This window comes from Onychomys torridus, chromosome 6 (assembly GCF_903995425.1).
Source record: "Onychomys torridus chromosome 6, mOncTor1.1, whole genome shotgun sequence".
Classification (NCBI taxonomy): domain Eukaryota; kingdom Metazoa; phylum Chordata; class Mammalia; order Rodentia; family Cricetidae; genus Onychomys; species Onychomys torridus.
In genome coordinates this window covers 71,023,850-71,047,304 of record NC_050448.1, presented here as the reverse complement: position 1 = coordinate 71,047,304, position 23,455 = coordinate 71,023,850, and the positions used below count along the sequence as shown (strand labels likewise).

Sequence of the window (23,455 nt, the reverse complement as noted above, 5' to 3'; positions counted from 1 at the left end):
ACTCACAGCTGCCCTTGCGTGGGCTAGTCAGGAAGCTGCCTGGTCCTGATGAGTCAGGGCCATGAAAATAAAGAGGAACTGCCTTGGGCGGTCAAAGCCGTGTTCTTAATACCCATTAAGTTGGAGCTAAGTGTTATTGTGTATGTGATGGGAGGTACCGTGGCGCTCATGTAGAGGTCAGAGGACAACTCTTGGGAGTCTAAGAATTGAGGTCATCAGGTTTATGCAGCTGTTAGGCCCCTGCAGGCGTTTTTGTTTTGTTTTGTGAGAAGGGATTCGTGAGGAAGTGAAGTATTTGGGTTTTACAAGAATCCCGAAATTACACCGGAAGGAAAGAAATGCCTGCATCTGAAGCAGGACAAGAACCGAGACAAACACTGCCTGGTTTTTCAAGGGAAGCTCAGGTGATGCTCAGAAGCAGCTTCCCAATGCCTCTGACCTGGAGGTTACCAGAGAAAAGTGTTGCTGACAATAGCTTGGGCCGAGGATGTGCCTCAGTGGCAGAGCGCTTGACTAGCTTGTCTGAAGCCTTGGGTTTAACTCCAGCAATGCAGATGCGTATGTCTGAGTATATGATCTTGACCGTTTCTGACTGTAAACAGTTTCTAGATTGGACCTGTTTGGGCAGTAGAAGGTTATTAAAGGCTTCAGAGCCCCGTGTAGTGACGCATGCCTTTAATCCCAGCATGAGGAGCAGCAGGCAGATCTCACTGAATTCAAAGCCAGTCAGGGCTAACTAGTGGGACTTGTCTCAAAAAAGTCAAAGTGTAATGTGTCTTGGTTAAAGCGTCAGTGGACTAAAGTAAAGAAATCCAGGCAAGCTGCAGGCAGTAGGGATTCCCGAAAGACATGGCTTAAAATTGGGGACTAGAGATGGGACAGCACTTTCCAGCACTTTCTGCTCTTCCAAGGATCCAGGTTTGGTTCCCAGCACCCACATGGTGACTCATAACCAACAGTAACTCCAGTTGCAGGGGATCTAATGCCCTCTGGCCGTGATAGGCACCAGGCACATGTGGTACACAGATACGTGCAAGCAAAACACTCATGCACATAAAATACATGTTTTTGTTGCTTTTTGCAAGAGTAACAAGGGCTCTTAACCCTGACGAGCCACAATAAATGTTTCTTAAACAAACAAAATGTAGGTTTGAGGCACCCTATTCCACAAGTCAAGAATAATAATAGAGGGGGGTTGTTTATTTTGGCTTTGGAGATAGAATTGTTTCTCCAACGCTATTTTATCTTCCAGACTGTCGTGGGGAGTTAGATGTGAGTGGAGATGCAGGACGCAGACAGAGCCACTTTGAATTCTAAGGATTGGTACCTTTATTTTTCATTTCAGTTTTCACATCAATGAGTCAGGTTTAGGGTTCCCAAGGAGACAAGAAAGTGGATGTGTCTCCCCCGGGGATGTAAGGGAGAGGGCTACGTCCAGCCATGGAATGGTGAGGAGGGGCACACACTCGTACACTGGGCACTGGAGGAGAAGGCAGTCCTTTGAGCACAGACACCAGAGTTAAACAGTCACCACCTGGTTCAGTGTTAACAAAATCAGGGAATGGCCTTAGGGTCGAGGGCACCGGACGAAAGCGCGAGGACGGTGAATTTGGATTTTCTTTTTTTGTGTGTGGTTATTTTAACTTCCTTTTAACTTTTTAACATTTTACAAACAGCTAAAAACTACAACACATCACAGCTACAGAGGGAGTCAGGGGAGAGTACCAAAGAAAGCAGCCACACAGAGTAGGGTAGGATGGGGCAGCTCTACTACAGAGGCTGTTCTGTGGACAGCGAGATGGGGAAACTGAGGCTTCTGGTCCCTGCATTGGGGTCCCGCACTGCTCAGTCTCTTTGGGGGGCTGAGGGAGGTCCCCTGCTTCCTGCCCTGCCCCAACGCCTTGTGCTTTTGGATCTGCTGGTTTGACCTTACACCTGGTTCTTTCCCTTTTTCCTCCGGTTCCTGCCTGGGAGGACAGGTCAGGTGGGAGGCTGTGGCGAGTGGGTGGAACCTCTCTAGAGGAGGAAGGAGAGTGAGGCCTTGTCAGGTGCCCCAGGTCTCCCTAGATTGCAGGACTATCCTCCCAGCCTGGCTAGCGCTTCTCCCTCCCAGCTCCAACATGGAAGATTCTGGGAGGTAATAAAGAAAAACAGTGTTGTGTGTGTATTCACTGAAACTACTACCCTGGGCTTATATTTGAGCAGTATAGTGGTACCCCTGCCCCATGGCATACACACACACATACACACACACACACACACACACATACACACACAGTCCTGCTAAGCTGCCTCAGAACTTATATATAAATAAGAATCAGAAAACTAATTCCATAAAATCCAGGCTTCATATCTGTAGCCTGCATTGAGGTGAAAACGGAGGCCAGAGGGCTGAGGTTTATTGCTACTCCCCAGCATCCTTGGGAGGTTAGAGGGCACCCAAGGCCCTTCCCACTCAAGAAGTTCTTTTGGTCCAAGCCTCAGCCCCCAACATAACTCCATACCTGTGGTTCACCAGGGCCTAGGCAGAGGGAATGAAGGGGAAGGCAGAAGTTCTGGAACCCCCGGATCAGGGAAACAAGGGCCCCCCTAACACTGGGGGAGAGAAGGATGCAGCTCAACCTTCTCCTGTGCAAAGTTGAGGGGTGGTAACAGGTGGGGAGTGTCTCATCCCAAACGTGGGATGAAGGGGCCTTCCCTGTAGTCCCTGCCCGTCAGGGTCACATACATGCACACAGGCACACAGCTAAGACACCAAACACAGGGAATGGGGGTCAGGACAGCAGGGCAGGGAAGGGATAAAAGGAATTCTTGGTCTCACAGTGTGCCTGCCACCCCTAAAGCCCCGAGACCCCTCCTCACTGCAGCACCTGCCCCCGGGTCTCGGGCAGCTTCAGGGCCAGAGAGCTCCCAAGGGCAAGAGCAGCTGAGGCAAAGAGAATAGGAGCAGCCTTAGTGATTCCCACAAAGGACGTGAAGATGCTGATCCCCAGCACTGCAGCCAGCTTGCACAGGGCATTCAGGAAGCCAAAGGCCGTGGTCCTGCTCAGGAGGCCCCAGAGCCGAGCCACGGGGCGGTCAGGGCCCAGGAGAAGGAAGACAAGCAGCGGAAAGATGGCAGGCAGTGTTCAGGAGAGGGGAGGACCGGTGGAGAGGTGGGGGGACAAGGTGGGAACACAGACAGAGGGAGATGAGACGGAAAGAAGACAGGAGCGTGAGGTCAGTAGCCAGAAGTACAAGGAGTAAGAAAAGCTCCCACCTGTTGGGGAAACTCAGCAGGGATGTGTGTCCTACCCCTGACGACATTCTTCCCATTCAGCACCCCCCTTCACCCCACTTCTCCCCTCCCATAGCTCCTAAACCTCCTCCCCTGCCCCACCACACTCCAAACTACCTCTTGTCCGAAGGGTAGAGTTCTACTGTCAGCACGTCCAGCGCGTTCCAGGATGCAATGCTGACCCCCCCAAAAAGGCAGAGCAGAGCGATCATGGCTGACTCGCTGTTCCCAAAGGACAGGAAGAAGCAGGAAACACAGGACATCACACTGGAACCGGCTGGGACCAGAAGAGAGGGCAATGAAACCCAGCCATGGCCCAGCTTGCCACCAGCTAGCTTTGCGACAACCCTGGGTAGCTGTTTCCCAAAATACCTCAACCCCTGTGTTTGTTGCTAACAGTAACAGTGGCAGCCATCCATTCAAACCAACTAAGAGACAAGGAACTTGATGACTCAGATGCACCTTTCTGAGACATCAGCCCTCGGAGAGAGGTGCTGTTTTCATTTTCTATGTTGGAGGTGAGAGCTCACAGGGCAGAGCCCGCCCAAGGTTAAGTGGCGGAGCTGAATTTCAAACCCATAACCTCAAAATCTGTATCTACTTGCCTGTCATTCTCTTTAACCCCCTAGACTAACTTCTAAGCCAGGCCCACCCCCATTTTGCAGCACCCCTAAACAACATGACAGGGGGGGCCAGGAACTCTCTGGCCAATCTCTTCCACGGAAAGAGGTGAGAAGCCCACTGTCAGCCTGCCTCAGCTGCCATGGCCTCGATACTGATCAGCCAGCACCCAGCCCTCACCCCCTTACCAAGCATCCTGAGCCTGCCAATCTTGTCCATGAGCAGGGCAGACACGATGTTTCCAGGAAGCACAGCCAGTGTCCCCAGGAAGCTGACAAAGTACACCATGTAGGCACCTTCGCCCGTCCCTGTCACATCTAGTGGGCACCCTTCCTTATTGTGCAGGAACGTGCTGTTCACCAGACGGCTGTTCACGAACTTGTACTTAAACAGGTCTAGGAGGTCAGGACACAGAAGCGGGTTATGGCTTCGGGATCTGCTGCGTTTGTGGAAGTTAACAGTTGGGGGTCTCAGCTCAGTCCCTGGCACTTGTTGCAAAGCATCAACTAAGATCACCATGGGAACGAGCAATCTTTTCAGCAGACTGTACTCAAGAAGCACGGCGTGTCTGAGGCTTTACTAGCCTCTGTCTCTTGTCTGTCCATTTTGTCCACCTGAGCTGGCTACAAACTGGAGCCCTGCTGCTGGCCTTATTAAATATTTTGTTTTTAAGCTGAGGATCGAACCCAGGGCTTTGCGCTTGCTAGGCAAGCGCTCTACCACTGAGCTAAATCCCCAACCCAATATTCCTTTTTATTGTCTTCCTTTTCCCAATAACCCAGTTATCCTCTTCAAAATTACATTACATTACCTCACTGAACTTTTATAATTACAGCTAAAGGTAAAGATATGTGACATTTTCCTCAGATAGTCAATCAAAATACCCAATGTTCATTGTATGTCTCAACCACTGAGGGTAGCCAGTAAGTAACCCCAAGGCTCCAGGGGACTCTCGGCTTGAGAAGTGTGAGCTAGGGGACGAGGAAGCCTCCTTCTCCCTCCATCAAGGTTCCAGTCCGTGAGCAGACACCCACTGGCCACCTTACCAGTGTTGTAGAACACGGTGTTGATGAACGTGCAGTTACGGAAGAATGTGTTGCTGGACGTGACGTCTTCGAAGTAACACTCCTCAAACAGGGAGTCCTCAAAGGATACTGACTTCAGACGCAGCCCGATGAACCTGCAGGACCAGGATGATGAGACAGGCCCCCTCAGCCTTACCCCTTCACTGACTTACTCCCCTAGAAGTAGAGAGATCATCAGCACTGAGCACACACGGGGCTTTGCCCCAAACCACCTTGGCTTGGGCTCAGACTCATCGGAGTGACAAGAGGTAGGAGGAGCCAGGAGGAGGGGCGTTGAAGAGCCCCCACATACTTGTCATTGAAGTACTGCCCCCCTCGGTGGATCTGGTTCTCCAGCGTGAAGTTAAATGTCACATGCTCTACACGCTCCCCGGGGAACACTTTCGTCCGCGCTGCATAGTCCACAGCCTGGAGATGGCGGATCATGTCAGGGAACCAGACGGTCAGACCGTAGTAGCTGGAGAGTGAAAGGCCTGGAGTCAGATGGGGCAGATAAGACACCAGAACCCCATCGGAGGGCTGGGTGAACAGTCCACCTGTGGAGGGGCGTGCTCACCCCAGCCTCGTCTCACAACACCCCTTCCAGTTTCTGTGGTTCCGGGGACTTTATGGTTTTCTTTGCTACTCATCATCCTCCCTGGCATTTCCTCATCCTTCCCCGTGTCCTATTCCCATTCTCTCTGAGGATTTAGAGCCCCACCCACCAAGCCCCACGTGTCCCCTAACACAATGCCCTTACCTCACTGTGGCACCACGGCTAGTCTTGTCTATTCCTGACAGAATATGGATTTAACAGCTAGTTTTATCTCTTCCTGACAGATTATGAACTCTAAGGACTGGGACATGTCTACTCATCCCGGTACATGGTCTGCACAGCTAACTAGAATGCCCGTCAGCTTGAATTACAAGTTCGATGAATTCATTAAGTAGAGAACCCGGGCAAAGCATCGAGAGGATGCGAACAGACAGCGTCTCCCCTCATTTGCCCCTCACCTCCGGTCTCGTCGCTCATCAGCCCCCAGGTCTCACCTGAACGACATGGTGAACCACACACCCATCATCATTAGCGTGATGCGCCGATACTCGGGACTGAAGCAGGAGAGGAAATTCCCCCAAACCTACAAGAGACACAGTGAGGGCCAAAGGTGGCCGCACTGACTTCTACTCACAGATCTCCATGTCATTTTGCTTTTCCACCTCACCCCACCACCCCGTTCACCTTCACCATCACACGGGCTCAACCTCCCTCCCTCCTCCACCCTCCCCACCGCTCAATCCCCCATTACCTGACCCCCCAGGCTCAAAGCCCGGACTCCCCAGCGCTGGTACCAGGTCCCTGTATCAGACTGGATCTCAATCAATTCATCCTCCTGATGAATCGTTTTAATGTGGGTTACCTGGGTGCAAGAGAAGGGCTGAGCTGTCACACACTATTCCGCAGCCCACTCCAGGCACCCTTCTCTCAGAAGCACAACGGGAGGCAGGGGGTGACATGCCTTGGGAGTACCATTGAACTGCAGTGAGGTCTGAGGGTGAAAATGTGCACCCAGAAAGGGCCCCAGAGGGGGACTGTAGGGGTGAGTGGTAAGAGTTGTAGCTTACTGAGAAGACTCGCTCGGGATGGCCCTTAGCTCGCATGTTGGTGTCATGAACCTGCTTCAGCACCATCCAGGCCTCATCATGCTTCCCATTCTGGAACCACAAATGTAATTCCCAACATGTGACTCAGGGCTCCCAGACCCAATGTTCCAGAAGCCGCCCCTTCCATCTGGCTTCTAGGATCCCCAAGTACAAAAGGATCCCAGCTCCCCGAAACCCTGATCTCTGGGGATACACATCAACCCGAGCTGGGGCACAGCAAGGCATGATCAGACTCGGGCAAGAGTTGGGGTGGGGGGTTAGCAGGGGAACAGATGCCAGCATAGATCCTAGGGATTTCTCCAGAAAAACAGAAAGGAAAAGCCTAAGATGAGGGGCATGTCGGTCAGGTATGTGGTCACAGAAGGAGACACATCCTAATCTGCCACAGCCAGGTATGGCTGGAAGGAAGATGTAAAGGGGGGATCCCAACTTGGGCCTGCAAAAGCTTAAGCCATCCATAGATGAGCAGGCTTCCGGGTCTCTCCAAACCCCTCTGGAGACGCATTTTAAGACAAAGGAAACAAGATAAAGCCGCCCAGAGTTATGGGCACATGAAGGAGGACACAGTCACAGGAGCGCACCAACTCCACAGCCAGCATGTTTATCCCCTCCCCACCCCGCTGAAGCCATCCATTCACCTCCAGGAAGAAGCGGGGACTCTCTGGCTGTGTGGTCAGAGCCCCTATGGCAAACACCGAGGGAAAGGCACACACGAGGACGAAGACCCTCCAGCTGTGGAACTGGTAAGCTGAGCCCATCTGGAAACTCCACCCTGGCAGACAATCACAGAATCAGCAGAGAAGCTGGGAGCACAGCAGAGCTGGGAGGGTGGAGAGTCTGGGGGACTCCTGCTTACCATAGTGGGGAATAATGGCCCAGGCCATTGCAGCTGCGTACACTCCACCAATCATCCAGAACATACAGAGCCAGCTCAAATGTTCCCCCCGCTTCTCCTGGGCCAGGAACTCCGAGAAATAGGAGAAGACAATGGGGATGGAACCGCCAATCCTGCACATTTCAAAAATTAACATTAGGAAACACTCATCATCCCAATCCCCACCCCAGTGCTCTGGGTCCTCAGTCCCCGCCCCCACCTCCATCTCATACATTATGTCCTATAGGCTCTTCTTGCCACCAGCCACCATTTTTGGGATGGCAGGAAACAGGCAAGCAGGTCTCAGGGCAAGAAAAGAGCAAGCATTAAACCTTGGCAGTGGCTGAGCTGGGAGAGGGCAAGGCGGAGAGGCGCACTGGATCTCGGTGTAGACAGCCTCAGAAACAGAGTTAGAGCTAAGTTAGAGGACTCAGGGATGGACCAGGCTAGTAGTCCGCATGTTATCAGGCAGGCCCTGGCCAGGCACAGCGGGCCTGAAGATGGGGGGGGGGGTGGGGACCATCCACTCAATTCACACATATGTAAGGTGTACCTGATCCGCCTAACACTGTACCAAGTGTGTATTGCAGCAGCATCTTTGAGGGTGGACACTCACCCAACCCCAGAGAGGAGGCGACAGAAGAGGAAAGTGCCGTAACCCTGGACGAAGGACGAGAAGAAGGCGAAGACACTGTTGACTGACAGAGAGATGAGCAGACACTGTCTCCGGCCCAGCCGGTCAGCCAGGCCTCCCCAGAGGAAGGCTCCCACCATCATGCCCAGGTACACAATGAGGCCTGCGGAGAGAAGGAAACCGGGGGGCCGTGAGCAGATCCGCCTGGGCTCGCCCACCGCTGAGCACCTAGGGGCTGAAACTCCTGCAGCAGCAGACTGGCTCTGTAGAGCTTCTAGAAGCTATGTCTACCCAGAGATCAGAGAGACAGTGGTGTGTGAACAAAGATGGACGGACGGTTATCACTGCAGAGCAGGGGTTCAAAGGCAAGAAGGCAACTATGTGAGAAAAACCCTCTCTTACTTTCCTCCCCCACCCCATTCCTTCCCTCTCTCTAACGCCCCTCTTCCTCCCTCGATCACACATAATATTCATCCCCAGCTCACCTAGAAGTAAAATGGATCTGCCTAGATTCCTAGATGCGCCCCCATCCACTCTACCCTCCCAGTTTGATGTGTCCAGTGTTTTTTTAATTGTGTTCTTTTGATGGTGTCTCGCTGTGTAGCCCTGGCTGGCCCAGGACTCACTGTGAAGACCAGGCTGGCCTCGAACTCACCGATGCACCAGCCTCTGCCTCCTGAGTGCTGGGACTAATGATGTTCATTCACTTCACACCTGGCCTCCCCCACCCCAGAAAAGGAGATCTCTTGTTCCTTGGAAAAGGGGCTCCAATACAACATTTCTCCTTTATCCTTCTAGCCCCAATGCTTGGGGTCCTAAAATTCCCCAGTGTACTGTTTCTTTCCAAAAAGCATAATTGGAATTGATTTTTTTTTTTTTTTTTTAGCTGAGGATCGAACCCAGGGCCTTGTGCTTGCTAGGCAAGTGCTCTACCACTAAGCTAAATCCCCAACCCCTCGAATTGATTTTTTAGATCATCTCCAAATCCTGCATTTTATCAATGCCCAAACCAAGCCCCAAGAGAGATAGACCTGTTCATAGCAAAGTCAGCCCTCTATAATTCCTCAGTAAGCCTATGGGATTCCTCCTTCTAGAGCCTGTCAGGAAAAGCCATCAAAGACGTTTCTGGTCCCTGGACACTCCCATGTCTGAATTGTCCTTATGCACACCACTCCAGACCCTTCCCATGTATACCATCAAAGCATTTCAAAGTTGTTGTTCTGCAACAGGGAAGGGCAGTTAACTGAGCTACTGGAGGGAAGGCTTTGAAGATGCACTCCACAGTAGCCCAACCCACCATGGCCAGATGCTGCAGTTAGGCAAACTGCCACCCACTCAGACACTAGTGAAAACCCCAATCCAGCTACACTCACTCCCTCTCCTTTACACACAATTTCATGAACTCAGCCTCCAGAAGAGGGCGGGGGGAGGTTTGCAGAGGATCCGTGGGCCCTCTAGGTACACGTTGCACAGCTTTTGGGACGGACTGGGCAGTTCCCGGAGGCAGCAGGGTGTTCACAGGGCTCTTACCTAGCATGCCTTTGTTGGAGTCAGACAGGCACATATCTTTCTCAGCACTGGGCAGTACAAAGCCCACGACAAAGACCTCCACACCATCGGCCATCAGCGCCAGACCCAGCACGAAGTAGAGTGTCCACTGGAAGCGGCCATGACCACACTCCCGCAGGATGGTCTCATACTGCTGAGCCAATTCTTCCCGGTCTTTCCGCCGCTGTGCCTCCCCCCGACCCCCAGGAGGACCCTCCCCATCACTCAAGCCCCCTCTCACTCCGGCCAGGGGTGCCCCATCTGCCATCCGTTCGCCTTTGCCCCCAGACTCTGCCCGGGGAATGCCCTGATATTCTCCCTCGTAGATCTCATCATCCTCGTCGTGGCCCTCAGTGGCATCACTGGAAGCACCACCTTCCTCCTCATCCTGGGCCCCTTCTCCGCGGTAATAGCCATCAGCAGGGGCCGGGTAGTCATCATCATCATCTTCCTCCTCGAATCGGGAGTAAGACCTTCGAGAATACTCATCCTGGACCCTGTCCAGACCCTTCACCACTTTCTTGGCCGCGTGCTTCTTGACTTCCTTGGCGATGTCTTTGGCCCCGCGGATGAACGCTGCCCGGTCTCGGAAGCCTTCTTCCATGATGGGGCTTGGGCGCACCTTGCTTGACCGACCTTCCTCCCTCCTGCTTCTTTTTCAGCCTTTTACTCCACGACTTGCCGGGTCAAGAAGACCCCTCCCCAGATGAAATGTGGTCCGGTGTCTCTGGGCTCAGAGTAAGAGGAACCAGGGCCTGGCCAGTGAGGTCCCCAAGGGTACAGGAAGGGAAGAGCTTTGTTCTGCACCCAGTTCAGTAGGGAGAGTGGGGGAGGGAGAGGGGAAGCAGGGGGGGGGGGTGGGGAGGGGGAGCCAGGTTGGAAAGGCTAAACGGAGGAGCCAAGCTATTTCAGGGAAGGCTGGCTACCTACTTCTCTTCTAGAAGCCTCTGGAGACCTAGAAAACAGAGAAAAGCAAGTTCACTAGGCTAGTGAAGGAGAGCCAATATGGAACCCCTCTCAACCCAGAGGTGGGCCTAGACCATGTGGTACAGGTGGGACCTCCACAGGCCACCAGCCATTAAAGAGGGATGGTGGTGTGGGCCAACAGGGGCTACTGAACATATAAGTCCCTTTATGACCTTGGAGGGTAGGTCTACAGGATTTCCTCCAGAGTCAGTCATCTACCTGCCACTCCCTCATCACTGCCACATCCAGTTCAGGCCCGCTGCAAAGAAACCCAGGAGAAACAAGAGCTCCTGCTCTACTCAGCTGAAGGATTCTGGTTGCCACAGAGCTTGAGGGCGATGTCGGCAAGGACAAGCCCTCTGACCAGGCTCCTCGCTCCACTGATGGAGCTGAAGGTGGGGCCCCCACAGTTCTTCCCTGGAGGTCTCCTGAGGAGAGATTTCTCCCAGCTTAGCCTAATAGGTAAAGCTCAGCCAGCAGAGTAAGATAGATTTGGGTTTGGCATACTACAAGAGTATGGCATGTTCCTGAGTATCCAAGCCTTGGATCCCTCTCACTTAAAAGAGGGAAGCAAGGGTTTAGTGATTCAACGCATATATGCTTACCACAGGACCTGGCATAGAAAAAGTGATGAAAACATCAACTCTCGTGTCGTGGTGAAAGAACACAGTGAGACAGATGCCCTACAATCCCTCACAAAGATCACTCAGCCAGGCAACCTCTGCATGTTCTCTAGAGTGAATAGCAAGAAGGGATACTATCAAGGAGAATGCTGGCTGGATGCAAAGCACATGACGTTTGAAGTCCCCACCCCCCTACTTGCTAACTGCAGATGGGCAGGTTGCCCCAATTTACCCGAGCCTGTGTGTCCTTATATTTAACCTGATGGTATCTAACTTGGGGAAATCTGTTTCTTGGAGTTGTGAAATTAACCTCACAGAATATTCTATGAATATTCGTCTGCTTCCTTCCCTGTTTTATTGAAAAGGAGTAAACGAGGCAGGCGCGGTCAACAGAGGTCCAGACTTGGTTGTTGATGCCCAGGATCCTCCCAAGAACTTTGTATTTAAACCAATTCCAACAGCTGGAATGAGTTATATCCTTTGTAGACCTACAGGATAAGGACCCCAAAGGGAGACTTGGTAAAGGGACAAAGGAAGATCATGAGCTAAGAAGAGAAGGCCAGCTGCTACCTGCTTCCCTCAGAATGTCACACCGAGGCCCCCTTTCACCTGTGGGGTAGAAATGACTGGTTGAGGTCACAATTCTAATAAGTGTCTAAGATCTATAGCTGTGCCTCATTCCTCCAGGGTCTCCCTTCCTAATCTCCCTTAATCCCTCTGTTTCTTCATGAGTCAATGAAAAAAAGAGTCCACAAATACCACATTGCGTAGGCAGCTGGTGGAGAATGAAGGGGGCCTAGGACTTCCCCCTTAAAAAAAGCAAGCAAGCAAGAAAGAAAAGACATCCCATAAACGGAGGAATAAGATAACCTCCTTCCTGGCAACAGAGGACACAGGCCTAGATTCTGAGCAAGATCATTCCCCTAAAATTACCCACTCCTCCCACCCAGCCAGAGCCTTGACTAATGTCACACACACACACACACACACACACACACACACACACACATGTGCGCGTGCTAGTGGAAAGGGTAAATAACGCCATGTCATTCAGAAACGAAGCACTCGTGAGGACAGCTGTAAGTAGTTGTCCAGCAGTGACCAGAGCAGTGACCCCTATGTCACCTTTTCTTCATGGTTCAGGGACCAAGCATCCTCAGTGCCTTCCTTTGCCAACCATGACCTCCCCTCAAACCCTGAAGGAAGCACGTGGACCCACCAGGAGCTGTCCCCCAGCCTGTCGACACTGTTTATCCCTCCTGAGTGACTGCAGGGTAGGAAAGACTCCCACAGCCCCAACACTAGACGCTGGCTCAACAGCCCGCTCCCCCAGGGCCCACAAGCCCAGGAGAGAGAAAGAAGACAAATTCTTTGAGCTGGTGAGGAAGTGCTGCTATATTTAGCCTGCAAAGCAGCACAGGGTGGCTGAGCCTGAGGAAGAGAGCCGGCTCCAGAGGTGGAGGGAAAGGAGACCAGACTGGGATTTACCAAGTCCTTTAAGGCTGACTGCCTTCACCTGACCAGAAGAAACGTGTCCAGATTTTCTGCAGAAGGTAGAAAGGGCATATGGAAGAGACCTCATAAGCAAACCTGTTCCTGTCGGGACAGCTGCTCAGGTCAGGCCAGGCCCCTAATCAAAGCCCTTGATTTGGGGCCCACCCAGGTTTTCAGCCCATCCTATCCCAGGTCATTAGGAAGTGGCAAGGTCATTAGGCAACCATTTCTCAAGAGGTTCTCACAGAAAAGGACAAGGGACAGACAAGGTGCGCTGTGGGGGATTCCAGAGAGCCCCTCCTACATCACGGCTTGATGACTGACCCTTCTACCCCTCTGCAGGACCAACAAGGCTGAGCCTCACCCCTGCAATCTACCCCGGGGGTTTGGAAGATGGGAGCATCCAGTTTTGTCTGTGGAGGGGTTGGGGGGGCAGTGTCAGCTGAGAATGCACACAGAGGAAGGAATGCTGACGGAGAGGCCAGAGATGCAGAGAGAATGCCCCCCTCATGCGCAGGCTTAGGGCCCCCACCCTCACCTAGCCTCAGCTCCGGTACAAGGCACGAGGATTGATGGTACTGCTGCTCCTGCCCCTGGACCTGTGCTGGACAGGTGCCCGAATCATCCTGCACCCCTCCCCTGCTCCAAGCCCCCCCACCTGGCCGCTTCCCATCTCTGCCTCTCCCCCTCTTCCATCCTGCACCAACCCTACTCCTCTGCCCCAACCCACCCCAGGCCAGGCAAGAGGCAGGACCCATTCTCTGGCCCAAGCCAAGGTCATTTTTCATGGGGGGGGGGGGGGAGTGAGGGAGAACAGGTCATTTTTCATGGTGGGGGGGGGAGTGAGGGAGAACAGGTCATTTTTCATGGTGGGGAGTGAGGGAGAACATAACGTCAAGGTGAGGAGGGGACTGGAGTCTGAGGGAACCCCAGCTTACCTAACAACCCCATCACCAGGTTTATTATCTCCAAAGAGTGTAATGGGGACTTAGACTAAGGTAGGGAAAAAATCCTCATATATATGTACAGATGTGTGCATATATATATGCATGTATCTATGAATGTATGTGTGTCTACACATGCATATATGTGTATATGCACACACATATATTTGTTATTCAAGAAGATTCTCAAAGCAACGGAAATAAATGGCCCATTCCCCAAACTGATACCACCACCACCACCACCACCACCACCACCACCACCACCCTCACCCCTGCAGCAGGGACAGTCACCCTCCCCAGAAGCATCAGAGATAAAATGGCTGCAAGGCTAGCTAGGCAAGGATGCTTCTGCCTTGGGCGGGGTGGAGGTGAGAGGAGAGGGGTCTCACCTGAGCTGGGTTCCCGGGGTCAGGGAGTCCCCGGGTGAGGGAGGGGTTCCAGCCGCAGGGCTGAGGCGGCAGCAGCGACTGCTCCTGTAGCAGGGGAAGCGGCACTGCAGACCTGCCCCCCCCACGCGCTCCGGCCCCGCCTCCGGCCCCCCTCCCCCGCGCCAGTGAGCATCGGGAGAGACCATTGTTGGGGGGGGGGGGGAGTAGGCGAAAGAAACGGGGATGGGGAGGGGACTTAGGACGCAGGAAAAAGATAATGAAAGGAATGAGGGGGTTGACAGGGCGACAGCTGGAAATGAGTCTTTCCCAGCCCCTTCCTCCTGGCCAAAGATGGCAGAAACCAAGGGAAGACACTAAATAGTGGTTAGGAGAGCAAATGGGGAGACAGAGAGGGGGTGATGAACGAAGCAGCCCCTTCCTTAGCACCCCAACCAGGGTGACAGAACTCAGGAGTCCCAGCCCCAGCCGCTCTTGCTGCCTTAAAAACAGCCCCCTCCCCTGCGACCCTGCTCCCTGGAATCCAGAACCACCCTCTCAAGCCCAGGGCAGGGATAACAAGGTGTGGTCTCAGTACCCAACAGCCAGAGTCTGTGACTCCTGGGTCCCTGCCATCTGTCTCCTCCAAAACCAGTCCAGACTGTTTAGCTACAAGGCCGACCTCCTCCCTCCTTCTCCATTCAGTTACTGGTAGCAGAAGCCGGTGCCCGGGAAGGGATTTGTTTGTTGGCAAGTGTGACCAGCTGGACATTTCCCTTCCCATCCACTCCAGTGACTCAAGGAAAAAGAACAAAGATCCCATCGATCAGCACCCCTTCCCCTCTGGAGGAGGGAGTGAACTGGGTTCTCATTTTTTTTTCTTGTATCATTCCCGCGTCATTGTCAGATAACCTGGACTCTGACAGATCCAAGAACTATCACTTGGTGACCATCTTTGCTCCAGTCAGAGGCGGCTTGAGGATGTACACCCTGAACCAGTCCACTCCAGGTAAGACCATGGGATTGTTTGGACAGAGCACTGACCAAGGTCTGTCTCAGATTTTACTTCTGATACACTGTTGGCTTTTAGCCAAGTCCCCTGCCTCTCTGAACCTCAGTTTCTTGGCTAGAAAATGGAGTGTTCGGGACTAGGTGCTACACCAAGTCGTTTGTGCATGTAATACTATGAGTCTGCTTGGTTAAATGTGGGTTAAATGTTGAGCTATATTAAATACAGAAGGCTAGAAGTCTGTGTGCTGAGAGATTTCCCAGATGACATTTGACATGGTAAATTTACTGTGATAGGAATGGGGACCTACGTTTTGTAGCACCTAATTCTGGACTTTGGAAATGTTTGGGTCAATAAATTTCACATTATTGAAAGTCATAATAGATACTAGTTTACCCTAAAAGCCTTACGTCCTACGTAGACTGAAAATGCTGTATCCAGAACACTCTCCCCTAAAGGCAAATCCCCACTGGTGTGTAGTTGCACAGCGAACCTACTGGACAAGAGGATTTGTATCTTTAATGGCATCTGGCCATCCCCAGCAGGATGCCAATGAATCCCAAACTCACCTGGCGACAGCTCTCTGCCCCAGCTCTTGGGAAGCCTTGCCAAAGCTCTAGAAGTACTTACTCTAAATCTGCTGGCTGAAGGACTCTTTCCAGGATGCTACACAGAACAGCTCTGCACACGAGCCCCAGGAACCTGCCCTTTACTAGGCTTTCATTGATGAAACTTCTTAATGTCAATACATCTTTTAATTTAAATACATTATTTCCCATCTTTGGTTATAGCCAAGCCTTGCTGACAGGAAGCTGTTTCTCTTTAAAGTGATTCTGCATACTCTGCACTGACCTATTAGCTTCCCAGAAGAAATACTGTACTTGTTAGTCAAGGGTGATAGAAAAAACCTATAGTCCCCAAGAGTCAGGATGTTGAGGCAGGAGGGTCACAAGTCCCAGGCCTGCCTGGGCTACAGAATAAGTTAAAGGTCACCTTAGTGAGACCCTGTATCAAAATAAAAGGCAAAGACAGCCAGGGATAAAACTCAGGGGTTGATTCCACCTCCCCCCCCTGAAATGTAAACAAAAATGGGAAACAGTTTCTTATTAAATTGAGGGAGGACTTAAATCATGTACTCACCACCTACACTTTCCTACTTCCCTGAACCGGATTCATTAACACTCCAGTTTCTTCAGGCTTGGTACCAGGCTGAAGATACCAGCACCGAACCCTCCATATCATACTGGGTTTCTGCTTGTTCTCAGCAGGCAGTCCCACAGCGTTGCTACTGTGTCTATGTAGGTAATCCCCACATTTACATCCCCAATCCAGATCTGTCTCCAGCCAGTTGACTAATGCCTAGTCAACATTACCACCTTGATGTCTGATAACCATGTTAACTGGGACAGCAGAATTCCTGAGCCAAGAGCCCACAGCTGAAGCAGCATCCTCCCTTTGACCTCAGTGTTGTTTGGAAGGGTTTCCTTGCACCACGTGAAGAGCTGAAGAGCACTATTGCCTCCAGGAGCCCCCAGCTGACTCTGACACCTCAGCCAGCCTCCAACACACACAGCTTAGTGCAGCGCCCACCCCTCTGCTTGACACCTTTCAAGATAAAACTCAGCCAGGAGCTGGGGGGTAACCCCTAATGCCAGCATTCTACTGGCAGAGGCAGGAAGACCAGGAATTTGAGGCCAGCCTGGGTTAGGGTTAAGGCTCGACCATCTTTTTTGTTTGTTTCTCCATATAGCCCTGGCTGTCCTAGAACTCACTATGCAGACCAGGCTGGCTTTGAATTTACAGAGATCCTCCCTCCTAAATGCAGAGATTAAAAGCATATACCACCATGGCTGAATAGTAAAACCATCTTTGACCAAAAGGCTACATTCAGACATCACTATTTTTCTTTTTGGTTTTTCGAGACAGGGTTTCTCTGTGTAGTTTTGGTGCCTGTCCTGGATTTCACTCTGTAGACCAGGCTGGCCTCAAACTCACAGAGATCCGCCTGGCTCTGCTTCCCAAGTGCTGGGATTAAAGGCATGCGCCACCACCACCCAGCTTCAGCCATCACTATTTTTCTAAGAAAGTCTTCCTGAACTTTCAAACCAAGTTAGGTATCTTTTCTCCTGCTCCCAAAAACATTTCACTCACTGTCTTGTGTCAGTTCTGACAGCAAAATTTGTGGAGCTTGCATCCTCGACACTAGCAGACAGAGCCTCTGTAGGAACCAGGAAAATGTTACACCAGTGGAAACAATGTGAATAAAATTAGGAATGAGATATAAATCTCATATGCTGAAAATGAACATCTATTGTCCTTCCTCATTTTACCGGGCTATTGTTTAAGACGTTTACATGACTCCAAATGAAAAGCATGTCAACAGTGCACTCCGTAAGGAAGCTTCAGCTGCGCATGGTAGTGCATGTATTTAATCCCAGCAAAGGCAGGAGGTATCTCTGAGTTGGTGGCCACCCTGGTCTACATGAGTTCCAGGACAGCAAGGGTTACAAAGACTTCCTCCCTGCCCCCCCCCCCCAAAAGAAACAAAGCTTCCCTCCATGTTTCCTACATCTCTAGTGATGGTTGATGAGATTGATCTATTTTTAAATATAAGCAAACACACATGGTGCTACCCCCTTAGATAAGGTAGCAGCACACTATACATATGGGCACATTGTATAAATACATAAATGCACATTACATATAATTTCATTTACTACAACCTACACATCTTTCCCAAGAATGTATCTTTTTCCCACTGGCACCAAGGACAGAGCTGGGACCTCACAAATGCCAAGGATGCCCTCTACCACTGAGCCAATCTCCCAGCTCCCCCTTGGTTGTTTCAAAGCTGCACAGTGCTCTCTCTAGTGGGGGATTCACCAGTTCAGATGGCCCGCCCCTTCCTGTCACTTCCAACTGACCTCCAAATAGTGTTACAATAGATTCTCTATGCATATTACTTTTTGCTAACTTATCACCAGACATTTTATTTCCTGTTGCTAATGTCCCCATGTTATAAACCGGAAGATAAGGTCTCTATCCCAGGAAACAGCTGCTCTATCGAAGGTGTCTGGTGTTAAACCACCGTGGTCCAGCAGAGGCAGCACACGCAGAAAACCTTTACGATGCAAACAGACCTCTTTTCTACTACTTCTCCCATAACACCCTGAATTCTCCAGAAGTCACCTCACCAAAGAATAAACAAGAAGTATAATTTTATTTTCTCTATACATGTGTAAAACAATTAGGACCAACATTTTAAAACGAAGATAGAGAAGCCCCTGTGGAAAAAATGACATAGAAATGGGGACAGAGCTGCTGAGGGCCAGGACATTAGCCCCGACGAGCTACAGCAACTCTGCTTGGTCCAAGAAATGAAGACACTGGGGGGGCACGGGAGGGAGACAAAGGATGGAAGTTTACTGAGGAAGTGGGCCCCGGAGAGGACCACGAGGTGGAACTGGGGGCCGTGGGGTGGGTCTGGGTGGAGGGAGGGGCCCCCGCTGGTAGCCATAGGGAGGAGGTCTCGGAGGACCAGTGTATCCATGAGGGGGCATCAGTGGAGGAGGCCCTCGCATCCCGTGTGGAGGCATGGGGCCTGGATGACCTGCAGGAAGAAGAAGAAGAGTTAATAAGGGCCTGGGACAGGGCGATGACAAAATGCTGTAAGAACGACACAGAACCCCATAACCCTGGCACTGAGGCAGGAGGAACAGGAGCCCAGGCTACCCTGGGGTGCAGCGTCTCTGTCTCTCACACATGTAAATACAGGGAAGGATAAGAAAGGGGCTAGCACCCACTCACCCATGGGAGATCCGAAAGGAGGCCCTCGAGGAGGCATGCCCATTGGAGGAGGTCCAGGATGAGGCATTCCAGGAGGTGGCCGGGGTGGCGGCTGCCCTCCAGAGCCTGGAGGCCCAGCATGGGGGTGTCCTAGGCCATGGGGGCCATGGTGGGCCAGCTGCATCTGGGACATCCCTATGAGAAGAAAATAAACACAAAGAGAAGGAGACAAAAGGAACACAGGGCAGAGAAAACAGAACAAAATGACAAGGGACATAAAGATTACAGCAGGGCTGACCCGTCCTTTATCCTTTCAACAGCAAACCCACCAACGCTGCAGGCTCTTCACGTCAGTCAGGCCTTGTCTGAAGGTGACTGGCAGCAGTGGCTACAATTTGTTTAGCACATCAGAACTATCTGTTCTCTCGGTGTGGAGACAAGACAATGAAATGTGTCCTCCTTCTGAGACTGGAGCACAAGATGCAGAGAGCAAAGCACACAGCCACAGGTCTCTGCTGTGTCAGGACTTGGGAAGGTGGAGGTCACACTCCAAAGCAAAGGCTGAGTTCTAAAAGGCCAGTGAGAATTCCTAGCAGGGTGGTGATCTCTGTGAGTTGAGGCCAGCCTGGGCTGTTACAGAGAGACCCTGTCTCAGGAAGCTCACACCTGCATCCCCAGTATGCCAAAGGCCGAGGCAGAAGTTGTAGTTGAACAAACTTAGCTACCTAGCACAGCTGAGACCAAAGTTCTGGGCACTATGAGACTCTGGCTCAAAAAACTATAAACTAAATTACAAAAAGTAAAATAAAATTTTAGCCTGCCATGGTAGTGCACACTTTTAATCCCAGCACTAGGGAGGCAGGAATAAATAGATCTGTGTAAGTTTAAGCTAGCCTTTTCTACAGAGTATTCCAGGCCAGCCAGAAATATATTGTAAACCCACAACCACCATCAACGCCAAAAAAGGATTCCTTAAGAGCACAAGAAGAGAGTCGGGCGGTGGTGGTGCACACCTTTAGTCCCAGCACTCAGGAGGCAGAGGCAGGCGGATCTCTGTGAGTTCGAGGCCAGCCTGGTCTATAGATCGAGATCCAGGACAGGCACCAAAACTACAGAGAAACCCTGTCTCAAAAAACAAAACAAAACAAAAAAGACAAAAGAGTGGATATCAACTGCTCCAGGCACGAAGTTTGTAATACCAATAAGTAGGCCATCAGGAGAAACCTGAGTACCAAGTGCTATGGCAATTTCAGTTAAGTAACAGAGAACAGAAGAATTTTAAGGAAAAGTCTACGAACATCCTAGAAAAATTACTCAGTAAAAGTAGCTCCAAGACAGACAATTAGAATCAAAGAGAAGGGAGATTACCACAGTAAGTGTATGTACAGTAGAGCAGGGTGCTGGCTTGTGGCAAAGGGCAGAAACGTGTTAGATACACAAGTGGAAGACAGGACAGACAAACCCCCAGTTGTAAACTTAGCTGCTGCAAACGAGTTGCAGGAGAGAAAACTAAACTGTGGGCTGAGCAGCAGCCTTGTCATGAACCATGGACCAGAGACCCAGGGGAAAAACCAGAAACACAAGCATTTCAAACGGAAGACACGGCTAGTCACATGCACAGCAGCGGTTATGAAGCAGAGATGGCCAGGCGGTGGTGGCGTCGTCTTTAATCCCAGCACTCGAGAGACAGAGGCAGGCGGATCTGAGTTTAAGGCAGCCTGGGCTACAGAGTGAGTTCCAGAACAGCCAGGGTCCGGGACAAAGAAATCCCGAAAACAAAACAAACAAAAAAAGCAGCAGCAGAAATGTCGGTGAGATTTGGCTACTATCTGGGGGTCAGAGGAGAGGCGGAGAGGAAAAACATTAAGTACAGGCTATTCTGCAGAAAATGTAAAAAGCGGAGATAAAATGGGAACACTGAAGTATACAATGTACTGTTTGTTTCCTGAAGGAGAGGGGACTCTGGACTACTTCCACCCAAGACAAAGAGCAGAGGACAAGCAGAGAGGACAGAGCCACCCTGGCAAGCTCAGCCCCTTTTCCCTGCAGAGAGCACTTACCTGGATGTGGCATCCCACCCGGTGGGAATGGGTGAGGATGTGAATGCCCGTGACCAGGATGCCCAGCTCCTGGAGTTCCTGCTGCCGGGGGCCCATGTCCTCCAGCCCCAGGTGGCATAGGTGGTGGGGGCATGGCTGGGGGTATCCCAGGAGGAAGGGCTCCAGGAGGCGGCACTGGGGGTGGGAAGGAGCCAGGAGGAGGCATGCCTGTAGAGGAAATGAGAGTTCATGGTGAGGAAGAACACCTTACAGAGCACCAGCCTCCCCCGGAAACCCAATGTCTTCACTACGACCACCACACCTCACTCCTTTCTCATTGGCCACTGACTGAACTGACTCCTTCAGGGGTTTTTCTGCCTCCTGACCCTCCCGCCCAAGGGCCTCACTGGTGTAGTTTAAACTAAAAGCTTTACCTGGTGGAGGAAGGCCAGAACCCAGGGATGAAACCACAGGGTTGGGGGCAGAGGGTGGAGGGGGGGCATCTGCAAACAGCTGATGAGGGCGGTCAGCCTGGGACAGTGGGTTCTGGGCTGCCAGAAGTCGTTCAGCTGCTGAGCCATGGCGCTCGCCCTTAGAGTCCTTCTTGAAGGCGTAAGACACAGTGATAGGGCGGTTGCAGAGGTACTGCCCATTCATGGCCTCAATCGCTGCATCCGAAGCGTCGAACGAAGCAAAATTAATGAAGGCATAACCCTTGGAGTTGCCTGTGTCGGGGTCCCGCATAATCTTGGGGGTTTGTAAGATGACCCCAAAGGCGCTGAAAGTATCATAAAGCAGCTTCTCATCGATTTCTGGGTCCAGGTTCCCGATGAAAATGTTGGCTCCTACATCCAGGTTTTTGTTGTGAGCTGAAGCCTTGTTCACCCGTATCGGCTTCCCATAGAGTTTGATCATGTTCATAATCTTAATGGCATAGTCAGCATCTTCCTCGCTCAAGAATTCAACAAAGCCATAGCCTGGGAAATGGAAGAAAAGAGGGCTACTCAGGTGAAGAGATTCAAAAGGAAGCATGAACTCACTAGCCGCCAAACAAAGAACAAGATGGAAGAATCTCGCTTCACTTGAGAACCGTCCCAGTAACCTCAGACTAGAGCTAAGAGAACACACTCCAGAAACAAACTGTGAACTGGACCTCGGGGAAAGAAGTCTTTAGGTTGCTCATTCCAAGAGTTATGACCAGTGCTGAGACCCCTCCGGGGCCGTGAACCCCATGCAAGGTTACCTCTTGCCAAACACTCACCTTGGTGCTGGCCAGTGACTCTATCCTTTGGCATGTGGGTGTTGACCACTGGCCCAGCCTGGAGAAAGAGCTCCCACAGCAGCGGCTCACTTACTTTCTCGTCCAGACCTCCCACGTACACCGTGGCATCTAAGGCGGCGAGGGAGCAGAAGGTAAGCACAGGGTCAGAAAACAAAAGAAACGCTAACTGAAGCCCCGCGCCCACCGCCTGCCTGCCTGGTCTACAAAGCCCGCTGACGTCTAACGAGGCGTTCTTGCTGATGCTGGACTTCCGGGTGGCGCTCTGTGGGTCTGTCCGGCGGTGGGAGCAGGGGGCACGAGGGAGCTGGATGCAGAAGCATCGCCCCGAACAGGCCTCGCTCGGCCTGCACCCGCCTTCGGCCCGGCCCGCAGCGGCTGGCCTCACACCCGGGGCATCTAGTCTCCCACCCTGGCGGAAGCGCCCCGGGCACTCATCTGCCCTCCACCTCCCCTGGGCCCATCTTGGGCTCTTCTCTCCCAGTTACCCTGATTTCGTTCGGAGATCGGCCCGGCAGCCATGGCGAAAAGGCTCCCGCCGTCTCTAAGCAGCAGCACCGCCCTCTGACCTCAGTTACTACTTCCACTTCCGGGCCACGGCTCGCGTTGGGCGGGGCCGGCCGCAGGGGAGGAGCCGGAAGGCGTCGCGGCCATCTTAGGAGTCGGGCTCGTGTCTGGGAAGACAGGCTGGGTCTGTCCAGACACCCGGGGCGGGGCAGGAGCACGCCGCCCCTCTTGATGCCGCTCTCGACTGTCAGGGGCTCACATTGCTCCCCAAGTGCAAATGCAAGTGCTGAGCCAAGCTTCGTACGTTCTGTGCCGCGAGAAGTGTGCGGCGGGGCGGGGAGGACGTGGGGCGGGGAGGACGTGGGGCGGGGAGGACGTGGGGCGGGGAGGACGTGGGGCGGGGAGGACGTGGGGCGGGGAGGACGTGGCGGGGTCCCGCCCCCCCCAGGGCTGGGCCGCCTTTGGAAGCAGCCTTACCTCAGTCTGCAACCCTCGTGCAAATTCGCCCTCGGCCCTGGCTTGAGCTCGAGGCGGTTTGCTTTCCCCTACGGGAAGAGACTTTAGTGTCTGAGCCCCACTAATCTTAGGGAGAGCTGAAACTCAGGACCCGGTGCGTTCACAGGCCGGTACCGAAGCCTGAAGAGGCCCGTCTGGCCCGGCGGTGGTGGTGCACGCCTCTGATCTCAGCTCTCTGGAGGCAGAGGCAGGCGGATCTGAGGCCAGCCTGGTCTCCAGATCCAGGACAAGCACCAAAGCTACACAG

At 52.3% G+C, this 23,455-nt stretch overlaps 2 protein-coding genes and 1 long non-coding RNA gene across 4 annotated transcripts; 1 reads left to right on the top strand and 2 right to left on the bottom strand.

The window, feature by feature from the left end:
* Positions 1–1,305: 1,305 nt before the first annotated feature.
* Sv2a (synaptic vesicle glycoprotein 2A) lies at positions 1,306–14,224 on the bottom strand. Its single transcript, XM_036190689.1, has 13 exons — positions 14,097–14,224; positions 9,663–10,635; positions 8,115–8,295; positions 7,481–7,632; positions 7,263–7,396; positions 6,586–6,675; positions 6,270–6,380; positions 6,013–6,101; positions 5,276–5,440; positions 4,945–5,078; positions 4,087–4,293; positions 3,395–3,554; positions 1,306–3,042 (listed from the first exon to the last, which is right to left on the bottom strand). The coding sequence occupies exons 2-13, from the start codon at positions 10,282–10,284 to the stop codon at positions 2,859–2,861; spliced, it is 2,229 nt and encodes a 742-aa protein (XP_036046582.1). The 5' UTR covers positions 10,285–10,635; positions 14,097–14,224; the 3' UTR covers positions 1,306–2,858.
* On the top strand, positions 13,072–23,396 carry LOC118585777. Of its 2 annotated transcripts, XR_004945227.1 has the most exons (4): positions 13,072–13,375; positions 14,980–15,081; positions 20,819–22,992; positions 23,315–23,396. It is a non-coding gene; the product is annotated as an uncharacterized LOC118585777 (long non-coding RNA). The 2 variants fall into 2 exon arrangements; XR_004945226.1 differs by lacking the exon at positions 13,072–13,375 and having other exon boundaries at positions 14,333–15,081.
* On the bottom strand, positions 18,283–23,011 carry Sf3b4 (splicing factor 3b subunit 4). Its single transcript, XM_036190692.1, has 6 exons — positions 22,674–23,011; positions 22,168–22,296; positions 21,341–21,883; positions 20,928–21,134; positions 18,889–19,062; positions 18,283–18,691 (listed from the first exon to the last, which is right to left on the bottom strand). The coding sequence occupies exons 1-6, from the start codon at positions 22,705–22,707 to the stop codon at positions 18,504–18,506; spliced, it is 1,275 nt and encodes a 424-aa protein (XP_036046585.1). The 5' UTR covers positions 22,708–23,011; the 3' UTR covers positions 18,283–18,503.
* Positions 23,397–23,455: the final 59 nt, after the last annotated feature.